The 25070-nt window shown below is 51.2% G+C and overlaps 2 protein-coding genes across 2 annotated transcripts; both read left to right on the top strand.

The window, feature by feature from the left end:
* Positions 1-6787: 6787 nt before the first annotated feature.
* Positions 6788-9513, top strand: LOC309968614 (retinol dehydrogenase 16-like; the record flags this gene model as incomplete). Its single annotated transcript, XM_082849917.1, has 2 exons — positions 6788-7100; positions 9278-9513. The coding sequence occupies 2 exons, from the start codon at positions 6788-6790 to the stop codon at positions 9511-9513; spliced, it is 549 nt and encodes a 182-aa protein (XP_082706043.1).
* A 7543-nt stretch (positions 9514-17056) lies between these two features.
* Positions 17057-21500, top strand: LOC309968498 (retinol dehydrogenase 16-like; the record flags this gene model as incomplete). The annotated part of the gene is made up of 4 exons (XM_082849761.1): positions 17057-17369; positions 19450-19708; positions 20564-20727; positions 21283-21500. 4 exons carry the CDS (start codon positions 17057-17059, stop codon positions 21498-21500), a joined length of 954 nt encoding a protein of 317 aa, XP_082705887.1.
* Positions 21501-25070: the final 3570 nt, after the last annotated feature.

The raw sequence follows: 25070 nt of genomic DNA, 5'->3' as shown, positions 1-25070 counted from the left end.
TCACATTGTTGAGCAACCATCACCACCAACCATCTCCATGGAAGGGAATATTTTTAATTTTCAGTTTTCTTAAGGCCTCCTCTAGAAAAACTGTTTCTCTACTCATGACACTTCTGACACCAAATGTGTAGTTTTCTCCCCCCAAACCAACCAGTTTTCCAACTCTCCAGACATCAATTGGGTGTTCTGTAATTTAATTCAATTCTGCCACCAGCCACCTGGAGTTAGTGTCCAACTCCACAGGTTTAAGGGCTCAGTCTCACAAGATTTTCCTTACTTTAGATGCAATCAATGGGTTCCCCTAGGTACCCACACTTCTGTCCAACATGACTGCAAAGACAGGTGTTCCCACAACCCCCCTCCTGGCAATTTTGATAGTTTGCTTCTGCTTATGTTTTCTGTTTTATTATAAAGGATACAAATGAACAACCAGATAAAGAGGTACACAGGGTAAGGTCTGTCCTTGTGGAGTTGGAATGCACCACCCTCCTGGCACTTGGATGCATTCACCAACCCAGAAGTTCTCTGAACCTCATAGTTTAGGAAATTTTTTTGTTTTGCGGTACGCAGGCCTCTCACCGCTGTGGCCTCTCCCGTTGCGGAGCACAGGCTCCGGACGCGCAGGCCCAGTGGCCACGGCCCACAGGCCCAGCCGTTCCGCGGCATGTGGGATCCTCCCGGACCGGGGCACGAACCCGCGTCCCCCGCATCGGCAGGCGGACCCTCAACCACTGTGCCACCAGGGAAGCCCAGTTTAGGAATTTTAATGGCGGCTTCATCACATAGGCATGATCAATTATTAAGTTAATCTCCAACCCCATTCTTCTTTCCAGAGGATGGTGGGAGTGCAGCTAAAAGTTCTAAGCTTCTAATCAAGACTTGGTCTTTCTGGTGACCAGCCCCATCCTGAAGCCTTCCTGGAGCCCACCAAGAGTCATCTCATTAGAACAAAAGCATTACTGTCACCCAGGAATTTCCAAGGGGTTTAGGAATTCTGTGTAAGATGCTCCTATCACTTGCATCACTCAGGAAATTACAAGGGTTTTAGGAGCTCTGTGTGAGGAACTGGGAGCAGAGACCAAATATTTATTATGTCACACTTCCACTCACACATCAGATCACTCCTAGGTCAAGAAATCTGTCATGATGAGCTGTGACGAAGTAAAATGTGTGTGTGTGTGTGTGTGTTCTGCCATGCCTTGCGGCCTGTGGGATCTTAGTTGCCCGACCAGGGATCGAACCCAGGCCCCCAGCAGTGAAAGCGCTGAGTCCTAATCACTGGACCACCAAGGAATCCCTAAAATGTGGGTTACCTTGATTTTTCAGACAGTTCTACTCTCTCTGTTTAGGATCTCAGTTTCTATCCTATGGCTATCTCTTTTCAGTAAGGAGCCTTCTGAGAATTTTCACTTCCTTCTCCATGCCTTTGACCCATGCAGATGGAGGCTCTACTGGACCAAGCACCCGCCAGAAAAAACCCTAGTTCTGCCTTCTATTCTCTCCACAGGGACCACACATTCTGACCCATGGTCATTTCCCTTCCTCTCAAGACTGCATTTTACTGGCTCAGTCCTGGGTCTCTGAATCTTCTACCCAGGACCTTCTCCCTCCCACGTGGAGACGTCACCCCCTGCCGCCTTACCTCCACCTGCTCCCAGCCCTCCCCCCGCCCACCCCCACCTCCCAATGTGTATTTGCAGCAAGAGGAAGTGATGGTGGCTCCTTCTGGCAGAGGCACAGAGGGAAAGCTGCCCCCTCAGGAAGGAATGAGTGATAACTCTGCAGTTTTCATGTGGGTGTTTTTCTTTGGAGGGAGGAGGGAGGCAGCTGGAAAGAGAGACTGGAAGGAAGGGAAAGAGGGAGGGGCAGGATCCCAGGCTCCTTGCCAGCCTGGGCAGGAGGAGGGGGGCAAACAGCTTTGCTCCAAGCAACAGGAGCAGCAGCAGCAAAACAATTCCTGGAAATTTACTCTTTTTCCTTCCTCTCCCTCCCCCCCATTTTCCCCCCCCAAAATATAGACAAGATATTGTAATCACAATCAGAAAGGAAGGAAGGTACCAGGAAGGAGTTATTGGAAGACACAGATAAAGGCAGGCAGCTTCCCAGGGTTGGGAGGGCCAAGAGCTTGTGCCTGGACCCTGGAGGAAGGGGTGGGGTGGGCTGTTTCAGGAATTGCCCCACTTGTCCGGCTCGTGTGGCAAAGGACCCTACTTTGTGTGCGAGGGCAGGTGGACTGTGGACAGGTCAAGGCTGAGGAGTTTGACAACCATTGTTCTTCCTTCCCCAGCCTGAGCTTCCAGAAGCTCACTGAGTGCAGAAGACAAGTCCAGCCTCAGAAGTTGCTCTGCCCTCCTGCCATGGCTTTGCCCCACACCAGGGACGCAGCCTTGTCTACCCAGGAACACCAGACCGGGAGCTCCCCAGGCTCCCCAAAGATGGATGTGGCCCAGTGACCCTATCCTTGCTCTGCTCAGCTCTCCCCTGCTCCCTCACTCATCCCGGAGACAGTAGAGAGAACACTAGCTTGGGGACCAGACCTGCCTTTGACGCCTTGTCCCACCACTTGGTAGCTGTGTGACTTTGGGCAAGTCGCTTTATCTTCCTGAGCCTCACTTTCTTTATATGTAAAATGAGGATAATGGTGCCTCCTTGCAGGATTCCTGTATGAGATACATGACATTGTATATGTAAAGTGCTTGGCATAAACATGCCCCATGTTCTGCTTCTTGGAGATGAGAAGGGAGAAATCCCTTTTTTGTGGAATTGACCTTGAGATCCTCTCCCTAGTCCCACCGACACTAACCATTTTTTTTTCTCTCTGAACTGGATCAACACCAGCTTCCTCTTTTATTTAGTATCTGACATTGTGTTTCTTACACAGAAGGTCAAGAACCACAAATGCCACTATGAATCACCACAGAAGAGATGGAGTAACAGTGAGAGCTCACAGCCATTACAGTTACATTTGCCAGGCATGACTGCAATGTGCTTTCCAAGTATCACCTCATTTAATCCTGGCAACAACTTAATGAGGTGTGGGTTCTATTGTAGACAAGGAGACTGAGGCACAGAGAGATTCAACAACTCGCCTGAGTCTCTCTGCTAGTAGTTCAGTAAACTCTTACTGCAGGGATTCTTGACCTGGATGCTGGCACCTAATGGCTTTAGGTGGTCTGTGAACTCACCGAAAATTAGGTACAAAATCCTGCCTGTTGTGTTGTCATTTTTATGGGGCTTCGAGCCTTCCTTGGGTGCTCAAAGGGGTCCATGATGGGGCTTCCCTGGTGGCGCAGTGGTTAAGAATCCACCTGCCAATGCAGGGGACACGGGTTCGATCCCTGGCCCGGGAAGATCCCACATGCCATGGAGCTACTAAGCCCGTGCACCACAACTACTGAGCCTGCGCTCTAGAGCCCATGCTCGGCAACAAGAGAAGCCATGACAATGAGAAGCCTGAGCACCGCAACGAAGAGTAGCCCCCGCTTGCCTCAACTAGAGAAAGCCCATGCGCAGCAACGAAGACCCAACACAGCCAAAAATAAAAACAAATAAATAAATTTATTAAAAAGAAAAGGGGTCCATGATATCCAAAAGGTTAAAAATGACCACCCTAGTAGAAGAGCTTCTCATGGATAGGGGCTAGGATGAGAAAATGGGGTAGGACCAACACTTCCATGAAGCGGACTGAGCCCTGGGAGTTCTGGGATATTTCTTGGTTGGGGGAGAAGCCCCCTTTTTGGAGACTGAGAGATGTGTGGGAAGATCTAGGGAAGCGCTTGAGAAAGGGAAGATGAGTTGACTTTTCTCCCAGCCCTTATCCTTCCACAAGATGAAGGACAACTGTTTCCTCTCATGGTTTCCCTCTTGGGAAAGTGTGTGTGGGGATGTGCACATTAGTCTGAGGAAGAGGAAGCTTGGAGAGACTGAGAGAGACTGGAAGGGCCCTGGGTACCATTACCCCAGGGAAAATCGGCCCCACCCAGCAGCCTCCTGGAAGGCCTCAGTATTCCGCCCCACCCCTTCACTTTTCCATACCTCCCCTTTCTTCTGTTCCTCACTCAGATTCCCCCACCTCCTGACCCGAAGCACCTTCCCTGGGTCTCGGTAGATGTGCTAACATTCCCTTTCTGATTGCAGATTTATTGTTTCTACTGACTCATCTTGAGCACCTAATGTGTGCTGCACAGAAATTCCCCTTGAATTTTCCGGTGCTTCCTGAGGGCCCAACTTCCTAAAGTTTCACTATTTTGATGACAACATATGGATTCTTAGACTCCTGGAGAGCTGGAGCTGAGAGGACTCACTGAAGTCATCTGGATTCCCCTCCCCCATTATAAAGATGCGGGAGATGGAAGCTTCAGGGAATTTCATCTTGTCAGACAAGGTAAGAAATGCAGGAGAGGGACTTCCCTGGTGGCGCAGTGGTTAAGAATCTGCTTGCCAATGCGGGGGACACGTGTTCGAGCCCTGGCCCGGGAATATCCCACATGCTGTTGGAGCAGCTAAGCCCGTGCGCCACAACTGCTGGGCAACCCCCTCGCCACAACTAGAGAAAGCCCGCACACAGCAACGAAGACCCAATGCAGCCAAAAATAAATAAATAAAAATAAATTTACTAAAAAAAAAAAAGAGGGCTTCCCTGGTGGCGCAGTGGTTGAGAGTCCGCCTGCCGATGCAGGGGACACGGGTTCGTGCCCCGGTCCGGGAAGATCCCACATGCCGCGGAGCGGCTGGGTCCGTGAGCCATGGCCACTGAGCCTGCGCGTCTGGAGCCCGTGCTCTGCAATGGGAGAGGCCACAGCAGTGAGAGGCCCGCGTACCGCAAAAAAAAAAAAAAAGAAAGAAATGCAGGGGAAAAGGATATTGCGGTGATCATTCATTCATCTCTGTCAGATGCTAGGCACTGCCAGGTCCTGGAAACACAAGAAGATGAGACTCAGCCCTTGCCCTCGGGGGGATCTGAGGCAGCAATTCTCTAGAATTCAGCACACACAGCACAGTCCGTGTGGCTTCATTAACATGAAACCATTGCTTCAGGCTTAACCTGGAACTTCTGGATTTCACTAAATTCAGAAGTCACTAAAGAGGGTGAACAGGAAAATCTTGAGGACTCCGTGCCAGAGAGCCTGGAGGCAGGTTGGCCAGCCAACGTCGTGCCGTTTCTCTTCCCCCAGACAATGACTATTGAGCCATTTTGTATCCCCGTGGGGAAAGGTATTCAAGAGGGTTGGGCCCACCTCCGGGAATCCTCTCCAGAGAGTCAGGGAAGAGTGGACTGATTAGGACTCTGGTTTCTGCTAGCACCTCCGGAAGGACACAAACCACCGCTGCTTCCTGTAGCTCCCTTCAGGAGCCGGTCGCAGTGGAGGGAGAACCGCAGTGACAAAGGTGTCCTCCTCCTCAACGTCCCTCGGAGCCTCAGCATGCCTCAACCCCATCCCAGTTTTTTTCTCCTGGGGGGCGAGGCAGGTCCAGTTGGTGACTTGAGCAGGGACTGGAGCCCAGTCCATCAGAGGCCACAAGGGTGCCAGTGGGTAGGCACCCCACTCATCATAATTCTACCCCCTTTAACAAATGGTATTCACCACCACACCATGAAAGCCCCTGCATGCACAGCTGTTCTGGGGTCCAGTCTCTGGTCCTTTCTTTAATCTCCTGAGGGGGCAGCTCCCTCCTCCTCTCCATCATCACCCTGATACAAACCGAACTAACACCTTTCCAATTATTGGGCTTTACAGCCCACGCTGCCTGGGGGGAGGTTCGCACAGCCCATCCCATGATCCCCGTTCAAGTCAGTCTTTTCTCAGTGTCTGAATGGTCTGGATTCGGGGTGTGGTGCCGGGCAGGGCAGGGCCTCACTCAGCACAGGAGGCGCAGATGGCAATGTAGCCGGGCACCCAGGGCTGTGGGCAGGGCATCTTCACAGAGTGAAAGGGGAACAACTGTTAGACCAGCTTTGTGTGAGTCCTTCCAACAACTGGCCCGGCATCTGGGAGACGTCTCACCATTGCGTGTGTCGCCCCCATTCCCTTCTTGTCCCCTCTCCTTCCTTGCCTCTGAGATCAGACTCCCCTGCTGTTCTCCTGAACACCTTTCTGACCCAGGGAACCACTTCATCAGGAGACACCTTATTCTCGTTTGCCTTCCCCTTCTAATCCTAGAGAGGCTGAGAGGGACTTAATCTTTCAGGAGTGAATTCTGGGAGCTGAGCCAGAGGAGGAGACCAGGCTCAGAGGTTAAGCCAGCTGCCCAAGGTCACACAGCTGGTTGGCAGCAGAGCTGGGTTTTGAAGCCACTTGTGTCTTGATTCCATGTTTATTCCCTATGTAAGAATCTCCAGTAGGTCAGGAAGACCCGGGTCCCACACTTGAGCAGAAAAAGTAAAGAAATCAGCCCTTAACCATGAGACCTGAGATATAAGTGTTCCAATGTGTGTGCGGGGGGCTCGTGGGGGAGAGGAGAGGTGGGCAGGAGGAAACAGGGAGGAGTGGGGAACCAGGAAAAGGTGGCTGGGAAAAGTATTCTCATCCTCAAGGTGTTGTTTTGGAAATGCAATGATGTCTATTAGAAATGAATTAAGTGTACTAAAAATAAACATGCAAATTGAGGCCAGAATCAATAATAGTCACCAAAGAGGGTGAACAGGAAAATCCTGAGGACTCCATGCCAGAGAGCCTGGAGGCTGGTTGGCCAACCAACATTGTGTGTGTTCTTAAGTCCTCCTGTCTCAACACTAGCCAGACTCGAGTTTCACCCCAGCCTGCCTGTGTCTGTCCCCTGCAAAGCCATGTGGCTGTACCTGGCGGTCCTCGTGGGCCTGTACTACCTCCTGCGCTGGTACCGGGAGAGGCAGGTGGTGAGCCTCCTCCAGGATAAGTTCGTCTTCATCACGGGCTGTGACTCGGGCTTCGGGAACCTGCTGGCCAGGCAGCTGGACCTGCGAGGCTTGAGGGTGCTGGCTACGTGTCTGACGGAGCAGGGGGCCGAGCAGCTGAACGGCCAGACATCAGACAGGCTGGAGACAGTGATCCTGGACGTCGCCAAGACTGAGAGCATCACTGCAGCCACCAAGTGGGTAAAGGAACATGCGAGGGACAGAGGTACCACCCATATTTCTCAATCTGATTCCTCTCTGTGAAGTGGAGACCCCTTGACAGCTGCCTGGGAAGATTCCCAAGGTGTTTTCCAGGACTTGAAGTCCTCCCTGTGTTCTTCTCCTCACCCAGCTTACCAGCCAAGCCTCTTCCATCCCACACCCACCTCTCAACCTTGAGGCTCTGCAGCCTGGGGGAGAGTTTTCCCTGATGAGAATGTGTCCTTGCAGACTTCCTGTCTGGTGTCCCCTCCACTGTCAGTAGGAGGTCTGGGTTTCTTGATGCTGAGTGACCAGGGGGATCAGGGTGCAGATTCTGGAGGACGGGTGGAGATGGGCACTCTGGCTGGAAGGCTGCATGGGGGGCTGGGGGGGCGGCGCTGGAGCTGAGCTGAGTTCTCAGCACTTGGTCATGTTCTTGCTGGTGACCCCTAGTCATCCGACTTGTGTTTAAACGTCACGCCTTTTTCAGATGTCAACACTGAGCTGTCAGGACTTGTCTAAAGAAGGTCAGAAAACTACTATGGAGTTACTTTCTCTTTTCTTTTTGTTTTTTTGTTTTTGTTTACTACAGTTCTGTCTTTTTTTTAATTGGTGAGGGAAAGAACATTAATTTCTTTTATCTTAGTATAAATATAAAACATGATCATTGTGGAAACGGAAAAGTACAGGGATGAAAACCAAACTCACCCAAAATCTCACCACCCAGAGATAAGTACTGATAATATTTTGACATACATGGTATTATATTTTGCATATAGTGGTATCTTGATACTTATTAAAAGAAGTTAATAAATTTTACAATATAATAGAAAAATTTCAAAGACATAATTTTTAATAATGGAATATTGTATCCTTTAGAATAACATTACTTACTAAGGCAGTACATCATGATATAATATGTAATGGTTTCCTAGATTTTATTCATTGTGTTGAACGTAAATGACGTCTTGATAAAATTTATTTACCAAATTTCCTAGTCTATAACCATGCATATTTTTGTTTGTTTGGTTGGTTTTTTGGTTTGTTTGTTTTTGCCTTAAAAAATTCTTTTTACAATTTTTAAAGGTTACATTCCATTTACAGTTATTACAAAATATTGGCTACATATCTCATGTTGTACAATAATATAACCCTGTATGTTGATTGGGTCTTTGGTGTCAAATATGGTGGGAGTATATACATTCCTACAAGGGCATACTTGGTACAGAGCAGGGGAGGGACTAACTCTGTGTATTAATAATTCCAACACCCTGCACCCAACTCCCCTGACCCTGCTTTACTGCTCTGAGTTCTGTTAGTTGGTTAAGTCTTTAAATTCTTGGTACATGTCTCTGAGTCTTGCGGAGAGGTTTCCAGGAAGCTGGGTGACCTGTGAGTAGAGGGGCTTAGGGCCAGAGTGGCCTCCTTTGGTGGGTTTTTCTGGGACAAAGTGTAAATTCCGATTTGGGGGAGGGTGGTTAATAGTGGCAGCCCTGCCTTCCCCTGAAGCCTACCCCATGGAATTCCCCAGATTCCTGCAGGAACATTGCTCAGTATTGATGCGGGTATTTCAAAGCCAGGCCCTAGAGGTCAATACCAGGCCTGTCAACACATTCTCCCAAACCTGGGATTTCAGGTCTGTTCTACCCAGCCAATCTCCACCCAGATATTACTCATCTTTTTGTTTTTGTCTTTTATCCATTGTCTTTTAATCCTCTCTTCCCCTCCCTTCCTCATGGTCTATCTGTGTGTCTCTCTTTCTTTCATACTAGCTGTTGGGCACTCAGTCCTGCAGCTGTCAGAAAATCTGAAAATATAGGTGAATATTGATAACGTCTGCAAGGACAACATGGACTGTGAAAACCCAAAACTTCACCCTCCGAGTTCCAGACTATGGACCCACTAGATTTCCTCAGCCTCAGTCCCTGCCTTCATCCAATCTGGGGTGCTTGCCCCTTGTCACCAGGCAGTGGGCTGGGCGTGAAAACTGAGTCAGGAGGGTGGCGCACCTTCTGTCCTCCAACCGCTTACAGGGTCTGGTCTCCCCAAACCCGCAGGCAGCATGTTGGTCTCTGTTCCAGCCGTTCCCCCTGCAGCCTCTCTCCTAAAGTCCTCACTGGGTGGAAGGTGACTTGGAACCTCCGCTGGGTCCTCACTTATGGGCCCAGCACAGTGTTGCCCTCTCGCCCTCACAGTTCCCAGGAGTCTGGGGCCTGGTGAATAAAGCCGACGTCTCCATGCCCACCGCACCCAATGAGTGGCTGACCAAACAGAACTTCATGAAGATACTGGACGTGAACCTGTTGGGGGTGATCGAGGTGACCCTGAGTCTGCTGCCCCTAGTGCGGAAGGCGAGGGGCCGTGACGTCAATATCTCCAGTGTTGGGCCGGGTGTCTCTCTTTGGTGGGAGCTTCTCCATGTCCAAGTACGGTGCTGAGGCCTTCTCAGACCCCCTCAGTTATTGGCCTGGGATGGATGCACTTCCTCTGTCCTCCTGCTTCTGTGCTCTGGGGAAGCCTTTTACAGGGGTTTCCTATTACCAGAGAATTAGAGGCCCTTCCTTCTAGATCCCTCTCTCTTGCTCTGTGTAGGTCTTTCACTGGGAAGCACCCTTTTATATTTTGGGTGTCCAGGTGGGTGCGAGGCCTAAAGAGTTTGATTCAACATATTCCTGCCTTGCGTGAGGGTCCACAGTCACCAAGTGTCGGAGGCAGAATTGGACCTGATATTATTTGTCTGTGCAGCCCTTCATGTGCTCAACTGCTGCGGTATTTAGGTTCTGGGATCTCTGTGGGGAGTGTACCCCATGAAGCCATTTATCCAGGGAGCCACTTAATCATATCTGTGGGAGAGACTCCACGGGCTGCAGGGAGAGGGTGCTTTTAATTGTGTGGAGCTGTGTCCACAGGCAAGGTGATGTTCCTTAGAGGAACGATGTCCAGGGGGCTACCCGGGTGGAAGAGGGGAGAGAAGGGACTGAGGAGTATGGGAAAGGTAAATTGTGCCTAGTTTGGTGTTTGATTAGAGGTGAGGGAAAGAAGAGGAGATAGCATTTAAGTGGTACCTTGCCTCATAATTGGTAGGATTTAGTGCTAAGAATTATAAGTTTGTAAAATATTTGGAAATATATTTAAATTTTACACAGAAGTAATACCATCATCATAACATTTCTTCTCCTGGATTCTATACTTTACAACTCTCCAGAGGTTTCCAGTTACCCAGCACAGTTTAATTTGGTGACTTTTTTTTGGTGCATTTTTGTGTTTTGTTTTGCAAGACCTCTGAAGTCCTTGCCCCTCTCCCTGTCTCCCTTGCAGGAGAGAGCTCTCTACTTTGGGGTGAAAATAATTATGATCAAGCCTGGTCAAGATCGCTATGTCCAGTCCTGAGGTGCTTTCTTGAAGTTTCCCTGCTGCATAGGATCGGGCCATCCCAGAGGTCAAGGTACTCTAGGGGGAGACATTCCTGGCCTTAGATGAGTGAGCTGTGGACCTTGGGGAGTGAAACAAACTCTTGTCTGGAAGCCTGGGTCCATCATTAGCACCTCTTCCAGTCTCAGGTCCATCCTCGGGGCTCTGACTCACCCACACAATGGGAACAAGAGCTCCATCCCCACGGTCTCGTGTGGTCAACTTGTAACATAAGGAAAGTATCCAGGCTTGGTAGACCTGGGGACCAGTGTCTCATCGGAACCCCATGTTATCTGGAGAGAAAACTGAAGCCCAAAATGGAAGGTACCCGTACTCACGGCAAGTTGATTTTCAGATGCGTCTATTTCTAGTGTTTGTAGAGACCTTCAGTTTCTGCGGTGCGCACACTCTCAGGTACAGAGCAAGAGGGGCTTTAGTCTGGAGTGTGACCCTGGGGTAAGAGGTGGCACACACGGCTTGAATGATTTGTAACATGATTTGGCAGGACCAAGAATTTAGTAGAAACCTTTTCCTGAAGTTGATCTAAAAGTGGGAGGGCTGGGAAGTGAGGATACATTTGTATGGCGTCTCCTTCTGGATAGTCATGAAGTCAGTTGAAATACTGAAGCCAAGATGATCTGAGAACATCTCCTCATGTGGGACTGCATGGATCATGCCCTGACGCCTGCCACCCCCAGATCCAATCCTCACCTGGCCTTGCTGGCATGGACATCTCTCTCCCCATGAGCTGCTTGCCCACCTTCCTGATTGACTCCATGATCTACTGGAGATCCCCAAGGCCTGCTAAGGCCCTGAAACCATCAACTTGAAAAAAAAACCCACAATGTAAGAGCTGCGAGTTGAGTTGATTTAATGTCTTCCTGCGTACTGTGGCCCAGGGTAGAGTCTCTCAGATACCTCTGAGGACCTGCCCCGAAGAGGCAGAAGGAGAAACCAGCAACTATGTGATTTTGGTTGAGGGGTTGTGCAATCAGGCATACATCTAGGTAGAAGGTTACTCCTAGTCGCAAGGAACAGATAACTCAGTTAATGATTTTAGTGCTTTCTGAAGTACGGAAAGATGCAAGATTCCAGGGTAATAAAGAATTTCTCCAGAAATATTTCTATGTAAGGGCCTGTTTGCTATTTTCCCAGAGCAGAGTTCCCCATCCTGATCTTTGTTCTGAATTCCTTTCAAGGTATATTGTAGGTCAGCAATGTAGTGACTAATGACTTAATCCTTGTAGAACTGGATGATGAGTGACGTCCCTTGTTTTTCATAACCAAAGACTGGGGTGCATGGTAGGGGGGAGTTGGGGACTCTGTGGGGAGGGGATGCATCAGAGGGAGGGAAATAAAGTGGAGAGAGGGGTTCTCATGTCACCAGGGACATCCATTCCACCTCAGTCCCCACCTTCTCCTCAGGCTTCTCTTGGGACATTACTTAGGATTCTGGGGATATTAGGAAGAAAGGAACAAGTTTTGTGGTTGAGGAACAGGGGTCAATAGCTCACGTCTGTGTCCTGTTCCTTGAGTGGCCTCTCAGTGCCTCATGTTCCACATGCAGCTGTGAAAAATCCACACCTTTGGGGAGGGTGTGAGCAGCTGGCAGGGTCTCGGCCCCCCACCCTCTGCCCCTGTCCACCTCTTCTGGGTGTGCCTTGGCCCTGGCCAGTCTCCCCCTCCCATGGGATAAAAGTGGTCTGGGGGAGGTAAAGGTCCCTCCCCTCCAAAGATACCTGTAGACAGGGGTGTGTGTGGAGGGTGACCACCAGCCTGACACAGCAGCCTAGGTGCCAACTCAGCAGACCTTGGCTGGAAAGGGCTGTCCTCAGTAGGGGTCCTGACAGAGGACACACAAACCAATTTTTGTTTTGTCTTGAAACCATGCATTTCCATTGATTATATTTTCCTGAAAATAAAAGTTGAAAAGTTTACGCAGGCCCAGTGATTGGGACCGATGCCTTGGGCAGCAGTGGGTGTGTGCCTACGAGAGGAAGAGTCAGGTGACTTCACAGAGGAGAAGGGGTGAGTGGGGTGACCTGAGGAGGGATTTGAAGAGGGAAGCGAGGTCATCCCTTCATCCACAGAAGTGAGGGGCTAATGTGTCTTTCTGGGGCTTATCAAGTGACCTGGGTTCCCAGGGTTAGACACAGGATGGACAAACAAGGAGAGGTGTCTAAGGGACAGGCAGGGCCCAGACCCTTCCCTGGGGACATCTAGTCTCTCTCTCACCAGAAACCTCTCTCTGTGGTCCTCCCTCTGTCCCCTCCTTTAGAGTCACCACCGTCCATCCTCTGCCAACCTCCGGGTCCCCTGGTCCAGATCCCCTCCCCCAACCCTCCAGTGGAGGAGAGTGGGGGTCACTTCTGGACCCCGGTCTTATGTTTTCTGCTAATCTTTACTGAGCACCTACTGTGTGCAGGACAGGAATTCCCTTGATGTCCCAGTGCTTCCTGAGACCCCGACTCTTTATGTGTCCACTCTTCTTATGATGGTCTGAGTATGGACTCAGTGGAGAAGGCATCTGTTCAAAGTCATACAGATTTCTGGGCTGAGTACAAATTGGAGTGGGAGGGACCTCCCCAAGTGTCAACTAGAAAACCTGAACTTTTTTCTCCTTTTGTTCAAAGTCGAGGGTATGAAGTCTTTAGGGGAACCTTATGTTATAGAACAGTATCACCATTTTTTTTTTTTTTTTTTTTTTTGCTGTACGCGGGCCTCTCACTGTTGTGGCCTCTCCTGTTGCGGAGCACAGGCTCCGGACGCGCAGGCTCACGGGCCTAGCCGCTCCGCAACATGTGGGATCTTCCCGGGCCAGGGCACGAACCCGTGTCCCCTGCATCAGCAGGCGGACTCTCAACCTCTGCGCCACCAGGGAAGCCCAGTATCACCATTTTTGAGCAGAGAGTGAGTTCAAAAGTTGCAGGGCCACTGAAACTCAAGACTGTGGTGAGCGCTTGGTGTCAGACAGGGGACTGCTGAAGAGACAAAGATGGCTAGGAGTTTCCTCTAGGATCTCTGAGTACTTCAAGGCTGTCATGTCAGCCCCTCAAGGTCTATCATGTCTACCTCTTAAATACAAAGCTAGAGCTTCATACTTGATCTGAAGACCCCAGATTTTCATATTTTTATTTATACACACACAGAGAGAAACACACAGAGCCAGATTCCAAGCAAACTGAAATCAAATAAAGCATCATTGATTCACTTTACGCCTTGGAGGTATGTGTTCAGGAGGTTTGGACTCACCTCCAGGAATCCTCTCCAGAATGTCAGAGAACTTGTGAGATTACAACCCCTGGCCCTGGGCTTCCCTGGTGGCGCAGTGGTTGAGAGTTCGCCTGCCAATGCAGGGGACATGGGTTTGTGCCCCGGTCCGGGAAGATCCCACATGCCGCGGAGCGGCTGGGCCCGTGAGCCATGGCCGCTGAGCCTGCGCGTCTGGAGCCTGTGCTCCGCAACGGGAGAGGCCACAACAGTGAAAGGCCTGCGTACCGCAAAAAAAAAACAAAAACAAAAACACACACGCACACACAAAACAAAACCCTGGCCCTCCTTGCTGGTCCTACATGGGGGTGGGGAGGCAAGGGTTACACTGAGATGGGTTCCATGGCCTACAGTGTGGACTGTGACTCAAGGACCCCAGTTCAGACAAGATGGAAGAACAAATGCATTGAAAAAGAAGTGCAGTGCACACCGGCCCATGTCCTCAGCCTAGGCCCTCAGCAGAACCCCCTTTCTCCTCATTCCAGGCTGCCTTCCTTGGAGAGGGAGCCAGGCCTTGTCTGATGGACCTGCGCAGGGGCTGGAACCCATGCCATGAGGATCCAGGGGAGTGCCACAAGGAAGCTGCTGTCACTCTTTCCCTCGGCTGTCCTGGCCCTCTGTGAGTCGCATAGGGTCAGTGACTCCCCACCTGCAACCCTCATCCCCTCTGAGCACCAGATCTTCAACACCTGAAGGCCCTGGTCTGTTTCTACATTTTTGGGTCTCCACTCCAGACAGTGGAACTGCGTACGTGTAGAGATGGAAACAAGCTTGCACAGTTAGCTCTTACTCTCTACCCCTTCCAGCTCCCCCAGTTGTTACCTACACCTCCCCCTGTTCAGAGGACTTGTCCTGGGTGGAGAAGAGGGAGTGGGTGGGAGATGGCCTTACGCTTGACAGTGGTCCGCACTGAGATGCTGTTGGGCTACGCCGGGGGGTGTGTGCGTCAGCTCCAGCTCACATGAGGGTCACAGGTGTTGGCCTGGAATCTGGCCCAACTGCCCTTCCCAGGACATAAGGTACAGAGATCTTTGTCAGTGAGTCTCCCTGACAGGGTCGCCTCTGAAAGATTTCTTCTTCTGGCCCCTGCAGCTCCCAGGTGAGTGAGTGTCACCCCAGGCTCCTTTCTCTTACTGCTCTCTCCTGACCTTCCTGTGGTTGTTCCCACCTGGAATGTAGTCTGAAACAGCTGAGACCCCCGCGAGCCGTCATATTACTTTCAGGGTTCACAAGAGGGAAGCAGATGGCATGAGGGCTGGGACGTGTCTGCTGCATGGCCCCTTGGGAGTTTATGGTTGAAGGAATTCGTGGTCACTGAGAAAAAAAAATCTCCTGTTTCTTCCAAGTAAAGAAACCAAACCTTCTCCCATAGCAGGGTTTGTGTTTGCCTAGGATTTGCATGCCGCCCCGGCTTCCTGACACCGTTTCCACACAGTTTCCAGGGCACCATCCTTCATGCTTGCCTTCTTCGTCCTCACCCTTTGGGAAGCCCATGTAGGAGGGACCCGGTGGTCACGCAGGAAGCAGGCACAGGCTGGTTTCTGCAAGACGAGCCTTTCTATTACTGCTGCCAGCTCCCACCTGAGGGACAAACACTTTCAGGACTACAGTCAGCTCCCTGCACTTGACAGTTACCACTAAAGGCTGAATCTGTGCCCCTGTCTGTCTTTGTTGGCTGCTGGGGTGGGTTCCAGGGGCATTTGAGCCTCTGTTTGCTTGGGGAACCTCTCCTTCCCTCCCAGTGCCTCTCGTATTTCCCTACTTACCAGTCGGAGCTGTAGTAAATGTGGACGGTCAGGAGATGCCCAGCGCACTGAACCAGGCTCCTTCTGTCCCTGCCCCACTCACCAGCTCTGTGCCCCTGATGGGTCCACCCCCATTACTGAATGTGAAAGTCCCTGCATGCACAGCTGTTCTGGGGTCCAGCCTCTGGTCCTTTCTTTAATCTCCTGAGGGGGCAGCTCCCTCCTCTTCTCCATCATCACCCTGATACAACTGACCTGATTCTTTCCAATTATTGGGCTTTACAGCCCACGCTGCCTGGGGGGAGGTTCGCACAGCCCATCCCATGATCCCCGTTCAAGTCAGTCTTTTCTCAGTGTCTGAATGGTCTGGATTCGGGGTGTGGTGCCGGGCAGGGCAGGGCCTCACTCAGCACAGGAGGGGCAGATGGCAATGTAGCCGGGCACCCAGGGCTGTGGGCAGGGCATCTTCACAGAGTGAAAGGGGAACAACTGTTAGACCAGCTTTGTGTGAGTCCTTCCAACAACTGGCCCGGCATCTGGGAGACGTCTCACCATTGCGTGTGTCACCCCCATTCCCTTCTTTTTTTTTTTTTTTTTTTTTTTTTTTTGCTGTACGTGGGCCTCTCACTGTTGTGGCCTCTCCCGTTGTGGAGCACAAGCTCCGGACACACAGGCTCAGCGGCCATGGCTCACGGGCCCAGCAGCTCCGTGGCATGTGGGATCTTCCCGGACCGGGGCACGAACCTGTGTCCCCTACATCGGCAGGCGGACTCTCAACCACTGCGCCACCAGGGAAGCCCTCCCCGTTCCCTTCTTGTCCCCTCTCCTTGCCTCTGAGATCAGACACCCCTGCTGTTCTCCTGAACACCTTTCTGGCCCAGGGAACCTCTTCATCAGGAGAGACCTTATTCTCGTTTGCCTTCCCCTTCTAATCCTAGAGAGGCTGAGAGGGACTTAGTCTTTCAGGAGTGAATTCTGGGAGCTGAGCCAGAGGAGGAGACCAGGCTCAGAGGCTAAGCCAGCTGCCCAAGGTCACACAGCTGGTTGGCAGCAGAGCTGGGTTTTGAAGCCACTTGTGTCTTGATTCCACGTGTATTCCCCTTGTAAGAATCTCCAGTAGGTAAGGGAGACCCCGGTCCCAGGCTGAGTAGGAAAAAGGGAAGAAGATAGTTGTGAACCATGAAACCTGGGATATAAGAGTTACAACGTTTGGGGGTGGGGTGGAGAGGGGAGAGGTGGGTAGAGGGAAACAGGGAGGAGTGAGCGCACCAGGAAGAGGTGGCTGGAAAAGCACTGTCATCCTTAAGAAGTTGTGTTGGAAACGCAATGACATGTATTAGAAATGCTGTGAGCGCACCAAATAGCATGCATTTGGGGTTAGAATCAATAATACTCAGCAAAGAGGGTGAACAGGAAAATCTTGAGAACTCCACGCCAGAGAGCCTGGAGGTTGGATGGCCAACCAACATTGTGTACGTTCTTAAGTCCTCCTGTCTCAACACTAGCCAGACTCGAGTTTCACCCCAGCCTGCCTGTGTCTGTCCCCTGCAAAGCCATGTGGCTGTACCTGGCGGTCCTCGTGGGCCTGTACTACCTCCTGCGCTGGTACCGGGAGAGGCAGGTGGTGAGCCTCCTCCAGGATAAGTTCGTCTTCATCACGGGCTGTGACTCGGGCTTCGGGAACCTGCTGGCCAGGCAGCTGGACCTGCGAGGCTTGAGGGTGCTGGCTACGTGTCTGACGGAGCAGGGGGCCGAGCAGCTGAACGGCCAGACATCAGACAGGTTGGAGACAGTGATCCTGGACGTCACCAAGACTGAGAGCATCGCTGCGGCCGCCGAGTGGGTGAAGGAGCGTGTCGGGGACAGAGGTACCACCCAGATTTCTTTTTTCTGTTTATTTCTTCTCTCTGTGTGAAGGGGACACCCATTGACAGCTGCCTGGGGGAGATTCCCATGGTGTTTTCCAGGACTTGAAGTCCTCCCTGTGTTCTTCTCCTCATCCAGCTTACCAGCCAAGCCTCTTCCATCCCACCTCCACCTCCCAACCTTGAGGCTCTGCAGTTTGGGGGAGAGTTTTCCCTGATGAGAATGCGTCCTTGCAGACTTTCTGTCTGGTGTCCCCTCCTCCCTCAGCAGGAGGTCTGGGTTCCTTGATGCTGAGTGACCAGGGTGATCGGGGTGCACTTTTTGGAGGACGGGTGGAGATGGGCACTCTGGCTGGAAGGCTGCATGGGGGGCTGGGGGGCAGCGCTGGAGCTGGGCTGTGTTCTCAGCACTTGATCATGTTCTTCCTGGTGACCCGTAGTCGTCCTACTTGGGTTTAAATGTCACCAATTTTCATATGTCGACACTGAGCTGTTAGGACTTGTCTAAGGAAGGTCAGAAAACTACTTAGGCGTTATTTTTTCTCTCTCTCTGTTTTCTGTTTTTCTTCTTTTCTTTTCCTTCTTTGTTTGTTTTTTTTAATTACTACAGTTGTGCCTTTGTTTTGCAGGGGAAGGAGAGAACTTGTATTTCTTTCATCTCAGTATAATTTAAAACATGATCATTGTGGAAACTCAGAAAAGTGCAGGGATTAAAACCAAACTCTCTCAAAATCTCACCACCCAGAGATAAGTACTGATAATATTTTGACATACATAGTATTATATTTTGCACATATTAGTATCATTTTCTTTCCACTAAAGAAAGATGTACTGATTTACAACATAATAAAAATTTCTTCCAAAAATTAATAAATTATGATTGAGAATATACTACCCTTTAGAATAGCATTACTTACTAAAAAGTACCTCATGGTATGATACATAATTATTTCCTAACTTTTATTCATCATATTCAACATAAATGATATCTTGGCAAACTTCTTTCTACCCAGTTCCCTACACTATAGCCGCATATGTTGATTGTGCCTTTGGTGACAATGGTTGGAGAATATTCTTCCTACAAGGCACACGTGTTACTGAGTAGGGGAGGAACTCAACTCTCTGAGTGGATACTTCTGGCAGCCCTACCCCATCCCTCAATAGCCTGCTCCTGCCACCCTGAGGCCTATGGTTACCAAGTCTTTAAAACCTTGGGATTGTGTCTTTGATACTTGCAGAGAGGTCTCCATTAAGTTGGGTGAATTTGCACCAAGGAGATGGGGCTAGACTGGACTCCTGTGTGCGTGGCAGGAGAAGATGGAATTTTCTGGGGTAGGGGGTGAACTCTGTGTTCTGGGGGTGATGGGTAAACAGAGGCAGCCCTTCCTCCCCCTGAAAGCCTACCCCCATGGAATTCCCCAGATTCCTGCAGGAACATTGCTCAGTGTTTTAAGGCCAGGACCTAGAGGTCAATACCAGGCCTGTCAACATGTTTCCCCAAACCTGGGATTTCAGGTCTGTTTTACCCAGCCAATCTCCACCCAGATATTACTCATCTTTTTGTTTTTGTCTTTTATCCACTGTCTCTTTTATTCCTCTCTTCCCCTCCCTTCCTCATGGTCTATCTGTGTGTCTCTCTTTCTTTCATACTAGCTGTTGGGCACTCAGTCCTGCAGCTGTCAGAAAATCTGAAAATGTAGGTGAATATTGATAACGTCTGCAAGGACAACATGGACTGTGAAAACCCAAAACTTCACCCTCCAAGTTCCAGACTATGGACCCACTAGATTTCCTCAGCCTCAGTCCCTGCCTTCATCCAATCTGGGGTGCTTGCCCCTTGTCACCAGGCAGTGGGCTGGGCGTGAAAACTGAGTCAGGAGGGTGGCGCACCTTCTGTCCTCCAACCGCTTACAGGGTCTGGTCTCCCCAAACCCGCAGGCAGCATGTTGGTCTCTGTTCCAGCCGTTCCCCCTGCAGCCTCTCTCCTAAAGTCCTCACTGGGTGGAAGGTGACTTGGAACCTCCGCTGGGTCCTCACTCACGGGCCCAGCATGGTGTTGCCCTCTCGCCCTCACTGTTCCCAGGACTCTGGGGCCTGGTGAATAATGCCGGCATTTGCACTCCCATGGCACCCAATGAGTGGCTGACCAAACAGGACTTCGTAAAGATGCTCGACGTGAACCTGTTGGGGATGATCGAGGTGACCCTGAGTCTGCTGCCCCTAGTGCGGAAGGCGAGGGGCCGTGTGGTCAACGTCTCCAGCGTCATGGGCCGCGTGTCCCTCTTTGGTGGGGGCTACTGCATGTCCAAGTACGGCGTGGAGGCCTTCTCAGACTCCCTCAGGTAATGGCCTGGAATGGAGGCCCTTCCTCTGTCCTCCTGCTTTATGCTTCTGGGGGTGCCTTCTACAGGGGTTTTCTTTCTTTAGAGACCTAATGGCCCTTCCTTCTAGATCCCTCTCTCTTGCTCTGTGTAGGTCTTTCACTGGGAAGCACCCTTTTATCTTTTCGGTGTCCAGGTGGGTGTGAGGCCTAATATGATTCAACATATTCCTGCCTTGCGTGAGGGTCCACAGTCACCAAAGTGTCGGAGGCAGAATTGGACCTGATATTATTTGTCTGTGCAGCCCTTCCATGTGCTCAACTGCTGCGGTATTTAGGTTTTGGGAGCCCTGTGGGGAGTGTACCCCATGAAGCCATTTATCCAGGGAGCCACTTAATCAAATCAGTGTGGAGACTCCACGGGCTGCAGGGAGAAGGTGGCTCTGATGTGGGGGATCTGATACCATAGGCAGAGAGATGCTCCCTAGAGGACAGGTGGCCAGGGGGTTAGCAGAGTAGGAGAGGGGAGAGAGGGGACTGGGGAGTATGGGAAAGATAAAACGTGCAAAGTGTGGTGATTGATTGGAGGGGAGAGGAATAGGAGGAGATAACGTTTAAAGGATGCCTTGTAGCACAACTGGTAGGATTTAGAGCTGATAGGCGCAGGTATGTACAGTAATTGGAAAAATATTCCCACTCTATACAGAAGCAATACCATCATCCTGAGTTTTCTCCCCCTGGCTTCTGTACCTCACAACCTCTGAGACATTCCAGCATATCCTACCCCGATCCTGTGTTGGTGTCTTACTGTTCTTTCATGTTTTGTTTTGCAAGAGGACCTCTGAAGTCCTTGCCCCTCTGCCTGTCTCCCTTGCAGGAGGGAGCTCTCCTACTTCGGAGTGAAGGTGGCGATGATTGAGCCTGGTTACTTCATGACCAATATGACCAGCCCTGAGGTGTTTAATGGAAGCCTCCAGGCATCATGGGATCAGGCCAGCCCAGAGATCAAGGAACTCTATGGAGAGAAGTTCGTGGCTGACTGTGAGTGAGACCTTGGGGAGAGAAGCAAACCCTTGTCTGGTAGCCTGGGTCCATCATTAGCACCTCCTCCAGTCTCAGGTCCATCCTCCAGGCTCTGAGTCCCCCCACATAGTGGGGACATGAACTCCATCCCCAGGGTCCTGTGTGGTCAATTGGTGACCCAAGGAAGGGATTCAGGCTTGATAGACCTGGGGACCAGTTTCTCTTCCGAAACTCTTTTAATTTGGGAAGGAAACTGAAGCCAGAGAGGGAAGACACCCGTGGAATCACGGTAAGCTGGTGTTAGAACCAGCTTTTTTCAGGTGCCTCAATTTCTAGTGTTTGCAAAGACCTCCAGTTTATGTAGTGCACATATTCCCAGGAATAGATCCAGAGGGGGCTTGGTACGGATAGAGATCCTGGGGTAAGTGTCAGGACACACTCCAATGAAATCCATGGATTTGATTTGGAGTATGATTTTGGAAGAGAAAGGACTTTTTAGAAACTGTCATGTTGATCTGAAAGTGGGAGCATTGGGAAATGAGAACATTTTGGATGGTGTCTCCTTCTGGACAGTCATGAAGACATCTAATTTATTGAAGCCGTCATGGTCCGGGAATCTGTCCTTGATGACCAACTGCATGGAGCACGCCCTGACCTCCTGCCACCCCCGCGCCCGGTACTCCGCTGGCTGGGACGCCAAGTTCTTCTACCTCCCCGTGAGCTACATGCCCACCTTCCTGGTGGATCTCATGATGTACTGGGGCGCCCCACGGCCTGCTAAGGCCCTGTAACCCAAGACTGGGGTGCATGGTGGGGGCAGTTGGGAACAGTGTGGGGAGGGGATGCATCAGGGAGAGGGAAATAGAGTGGCGGAAGGGGTTCTCATGTCACCGGGGACACCCATCCCACCTCAGTCCCCAGGCTTCTCTTGGGACATTACTTAGTTCTCTGGGGATATTAGGAAGAAAGGAACAAGTCTTATGGCCGAGGAACAGGGCTCATTATCTCACATCTGTGTCCTGTTCCTTGAGTGGCCTCTCAGTGCCTTATGACCCACATGCAGCTGTGAAAAGCCCTCGCTTTGGGGAGGGTGTGAGCGGCTGGGAGTTTTCAGTCCCCCCTGCTACGCCTCTGTCCACCTGTTGATGTATCTTTCCCATGTCCAGTCTTCCTCTCCCCCAGGATAGAAATGGACAGGGGAGATAAAGGCCCCTGTTGCCTGAGGGTATGTGTTGACAGTGGAGGGTAACCACCAGCCTGACTCACGAGCCTAGCTGCCAACTCAGTAGAACTTGGCTGGAATGCGATCCTGTCGGAGAACAAACAAACCGGGTTTTGATCTCTCTTGGAAACAAGAATTTCCATTGATTATTTTTTCCTTAAAATTATAGTTGAAAAGTTCACCTGCTTGAGCTTCATGCTTAATCTGAAGACTCCTGTTTTTCAAATTATTATTTATACACGTAAACACTCACCTACACACACAGACACCGAGCCAGTCACACCAAACAAACTGAAATCAAATAAAGTATCATTGATTCACTTTATGCCTTGGGGGTATGTGTTCAGGAGGTTTGGACTCAGCCCCAGGAATCCTCTCCAGAATGTCAGAGAGCTTGTGAGATTGCAAAGCCCTGGTCCTCCTTGCTGGTCTTACAGGGGGGTGCAGGGCTGCACTGAGTTGGGTTCCATGGCCCACAGTGTGGACTGTGACACAAGGACCCCTATTTAGACAAGGCGGAGCAACAAAAGCGCTGAAAGAAGAAGTGCAATGCACACCATCCCACGTCCTTACCCTAGACCTTCCGTAGATCCCTATTCCTCCTCCTTCCAGGCTGCCTTTCTTAGGGAGGGAACCAGGTCTGGTCTGATGGACGTGTGAAGGGGCTGGAACCCATGCCGTGAGGGCCCATGCGGCTGTCACAAGGAAGTTTCCCTAATCCTCCCCTTGGCTGTCCCGGTGGTTTTTGACAAAGGATCAGTGATTCCCCACTGAAAATCTCATCTCCTCCAAGTATCAGATATTCAGCGCCTGAAGGCGGGATTTGTCTCTCCATTTTGGGAGCTCACTCCAGTAGGGGGACTGCATACCTGTAGGGCTGGAAAAGAGCTTGCACAATTAGCCCTCACTCCTGGCACCTTCTAGCCCCCTTTGGTTACCTACGCCTCTCCCCACTTCAGGGGACCCAACCTGAGATGAGAAGAGGGGATGGTGTGGGACACCCTGTCTTTGACAGTGGTCCTACTGAGACTGGGCAGAGCGACACCTGGTGGTGGCAGCCCCTGCTCCAGCACAAGCAGGCTCACGGGTGCGGCCTCAGAATCTGGGCCAGCTGCAATTCCCTGGACCATAGATGCAGAGATCTTTGTCAGTGAGTCTCCCTGACAGGGTCGCCTCTGAAAGATTTCTTCCTCTGGCCCCCGCAGCTCCCAGGTGAGTGAGTGTCACCCCAGGCTCCTTTCTCTTACTGCTCTCTCCTGACCTTCCTGTGGTTGTTCCCACCTGGAATGTAGTCTGAAACAGCTGAGACCCCCGCGAGCCGTCATATTACTTTCAGGGTTCACAAGAGGGAAGCAGATGGCATGAGGGCTGGGACGTGTCTGCTGCATGGCCCCTTGGGAGTTTATGGTTGAAGGAATTCGTGGTCACTGAGAAAAAAAAATCTCCTGTTTCTTCCAAGTAAAGAAACCAAACCTTCTCCCATAGCAGGGTTTGTGTTTGCCTAGGATTTGCATGCCGCCCCGGCTTCCTGACACCGTTTCCACACAGTTTCCAGGGCACCATCCTTCATGCTTGCCTTCTTCGTCCTCACCCTTTGGGAAGCCCATGTAGGAGGGACCCGGTGGTCACGCAGGAAGCAGGCACAGGCTGGTTTCTGCAAGACGAGCCTTTCTATTACTGCTGCCAGCTCCCACCTGAGGGACAAACACTTTCAGGACTACAGTCAGCTCCCTGCACTTGACAGTTACCACTAAAGGCTGAATCTGTGCCCCTGTCTGTCTTTGTTGGCTGCTGGGGTGGGTTCCAGGGGCATCTGAGCGTCTGTTTGCTTGGGGAAACCTCTCCTTCCCTCCCAGTACCTCTCGTATTTCCTTACTTACCAGTCGGAGCTGTAGTAAATGTGGACGGTCAGGAGATGCCCAGCGCACTGAACCAGGCTCCTTCTGTCCCTGCCCCACTCACCAGCTCTGTGCCCCTGATGGGTCCACCCCCATTACTGAATGTGAAAGTCCCTGCATGCACAGCTGTTCTGGGGTCCAGCCTCTGGTCCTTTCTTTAATCTCCTGAGGGGGCAGCTCCCTCCTCTTCTCCATCATCACCCTGATACAACTGACCTGATTCTTTCCAATTATTGGGCTTTACAGCCCACGCTGCCTGGGGGGAGGTTCGCACAGCCCATCCCATGATCCCCGTTCAAGTCAGTCTTTTCTCAGTGTCTGAATGGTCTGGATTCGGGGTGTGGTGCCGGGCAGGGCAGGGCCTCACTCAGCACAGGAGGGGCAGAGGGCAATGTAGCCAGGCACCCAGGGCTGTGGGCAGGGCATCTTCACAGAGTGAAAGGGGAACAACTGTTAGACCAGCTTTGTGTGAGTCCTTCCAACAACTGGCCCGGCATCTGGGAGACGTCTCACCATTGCGTGTGTCGCCCCTCTCCTTCCTTGCCTCTGAGATCAGACACCCCCGCTGTTCTGCTGAACACCTTTCTGACCCAGGGAACCTCTTCATCAGGAGACACCTTATTCTCGTTTGCCTTCCCCTTCTAATCCTAGAGAGGCTGAGAGGGACTTAGTCTTTCAGGAGTGAATTCTGGGAGCTGAGCCAGAGGAGGAGACCAGGCTCAGAGGCTAAGCCAGCTGCCCAAGGTCACACAGCTGGTTGGCAGCAGAGCTGGGTTTTGAAGCCACTTGTGTCTTGATTCCACGTGTATTCCCCTTGTAAGAATCTCCAGTAGGTAAGGGAGACCCCGGTTCCAGGCTGAGCAGGAAAAAGGGAAGAAGATAGCTGTGAACCATGAGACCAAGGACATAAAGGCCCAATGTGGAGAGTGGGGAGGGGAGAGGTGAGCAGGGGAAACAGGGAGGAGTGGGAGGACCTGGAAATGGTGGTTGTAAAAGAGCCTCAAGGGGTTGTGTTGGAAATGCAATGACATCTATTAGAAATGGTGTAAATGTACCAAAGAGCATTAACACTGGGGCCAGAGTCAGTATTACTCACCAAAGAGGGTGAACAGGAAAATCCTGAGGACTCCATGCCAGAGAGCCTGGAGGCTGGTTGGCCAACCAACATTGCGTGTGTTCTAAGTCCTCCTGTCTCAACACTAGCCAGACTCGAGTTTCACCCCAGCCTGCCTGTGTCTGTC

This window comes from Leucopleurus acutus (assembly GCF_964270905.1).
Source record: "Leucopleurus acutus genome assembly, chromosome: 11".
Lineage (NCBI taxonomy): Eukaryota > Metazoa > Chordata > Mammalia > Artiodactyla > Delphinidae > Leucopleurus > Leucopleurus acutus.
Note: the sequence above shows the minus strand (reverse complement) of the source record. Positions and strands in the feature narration are given on the sequence as shown.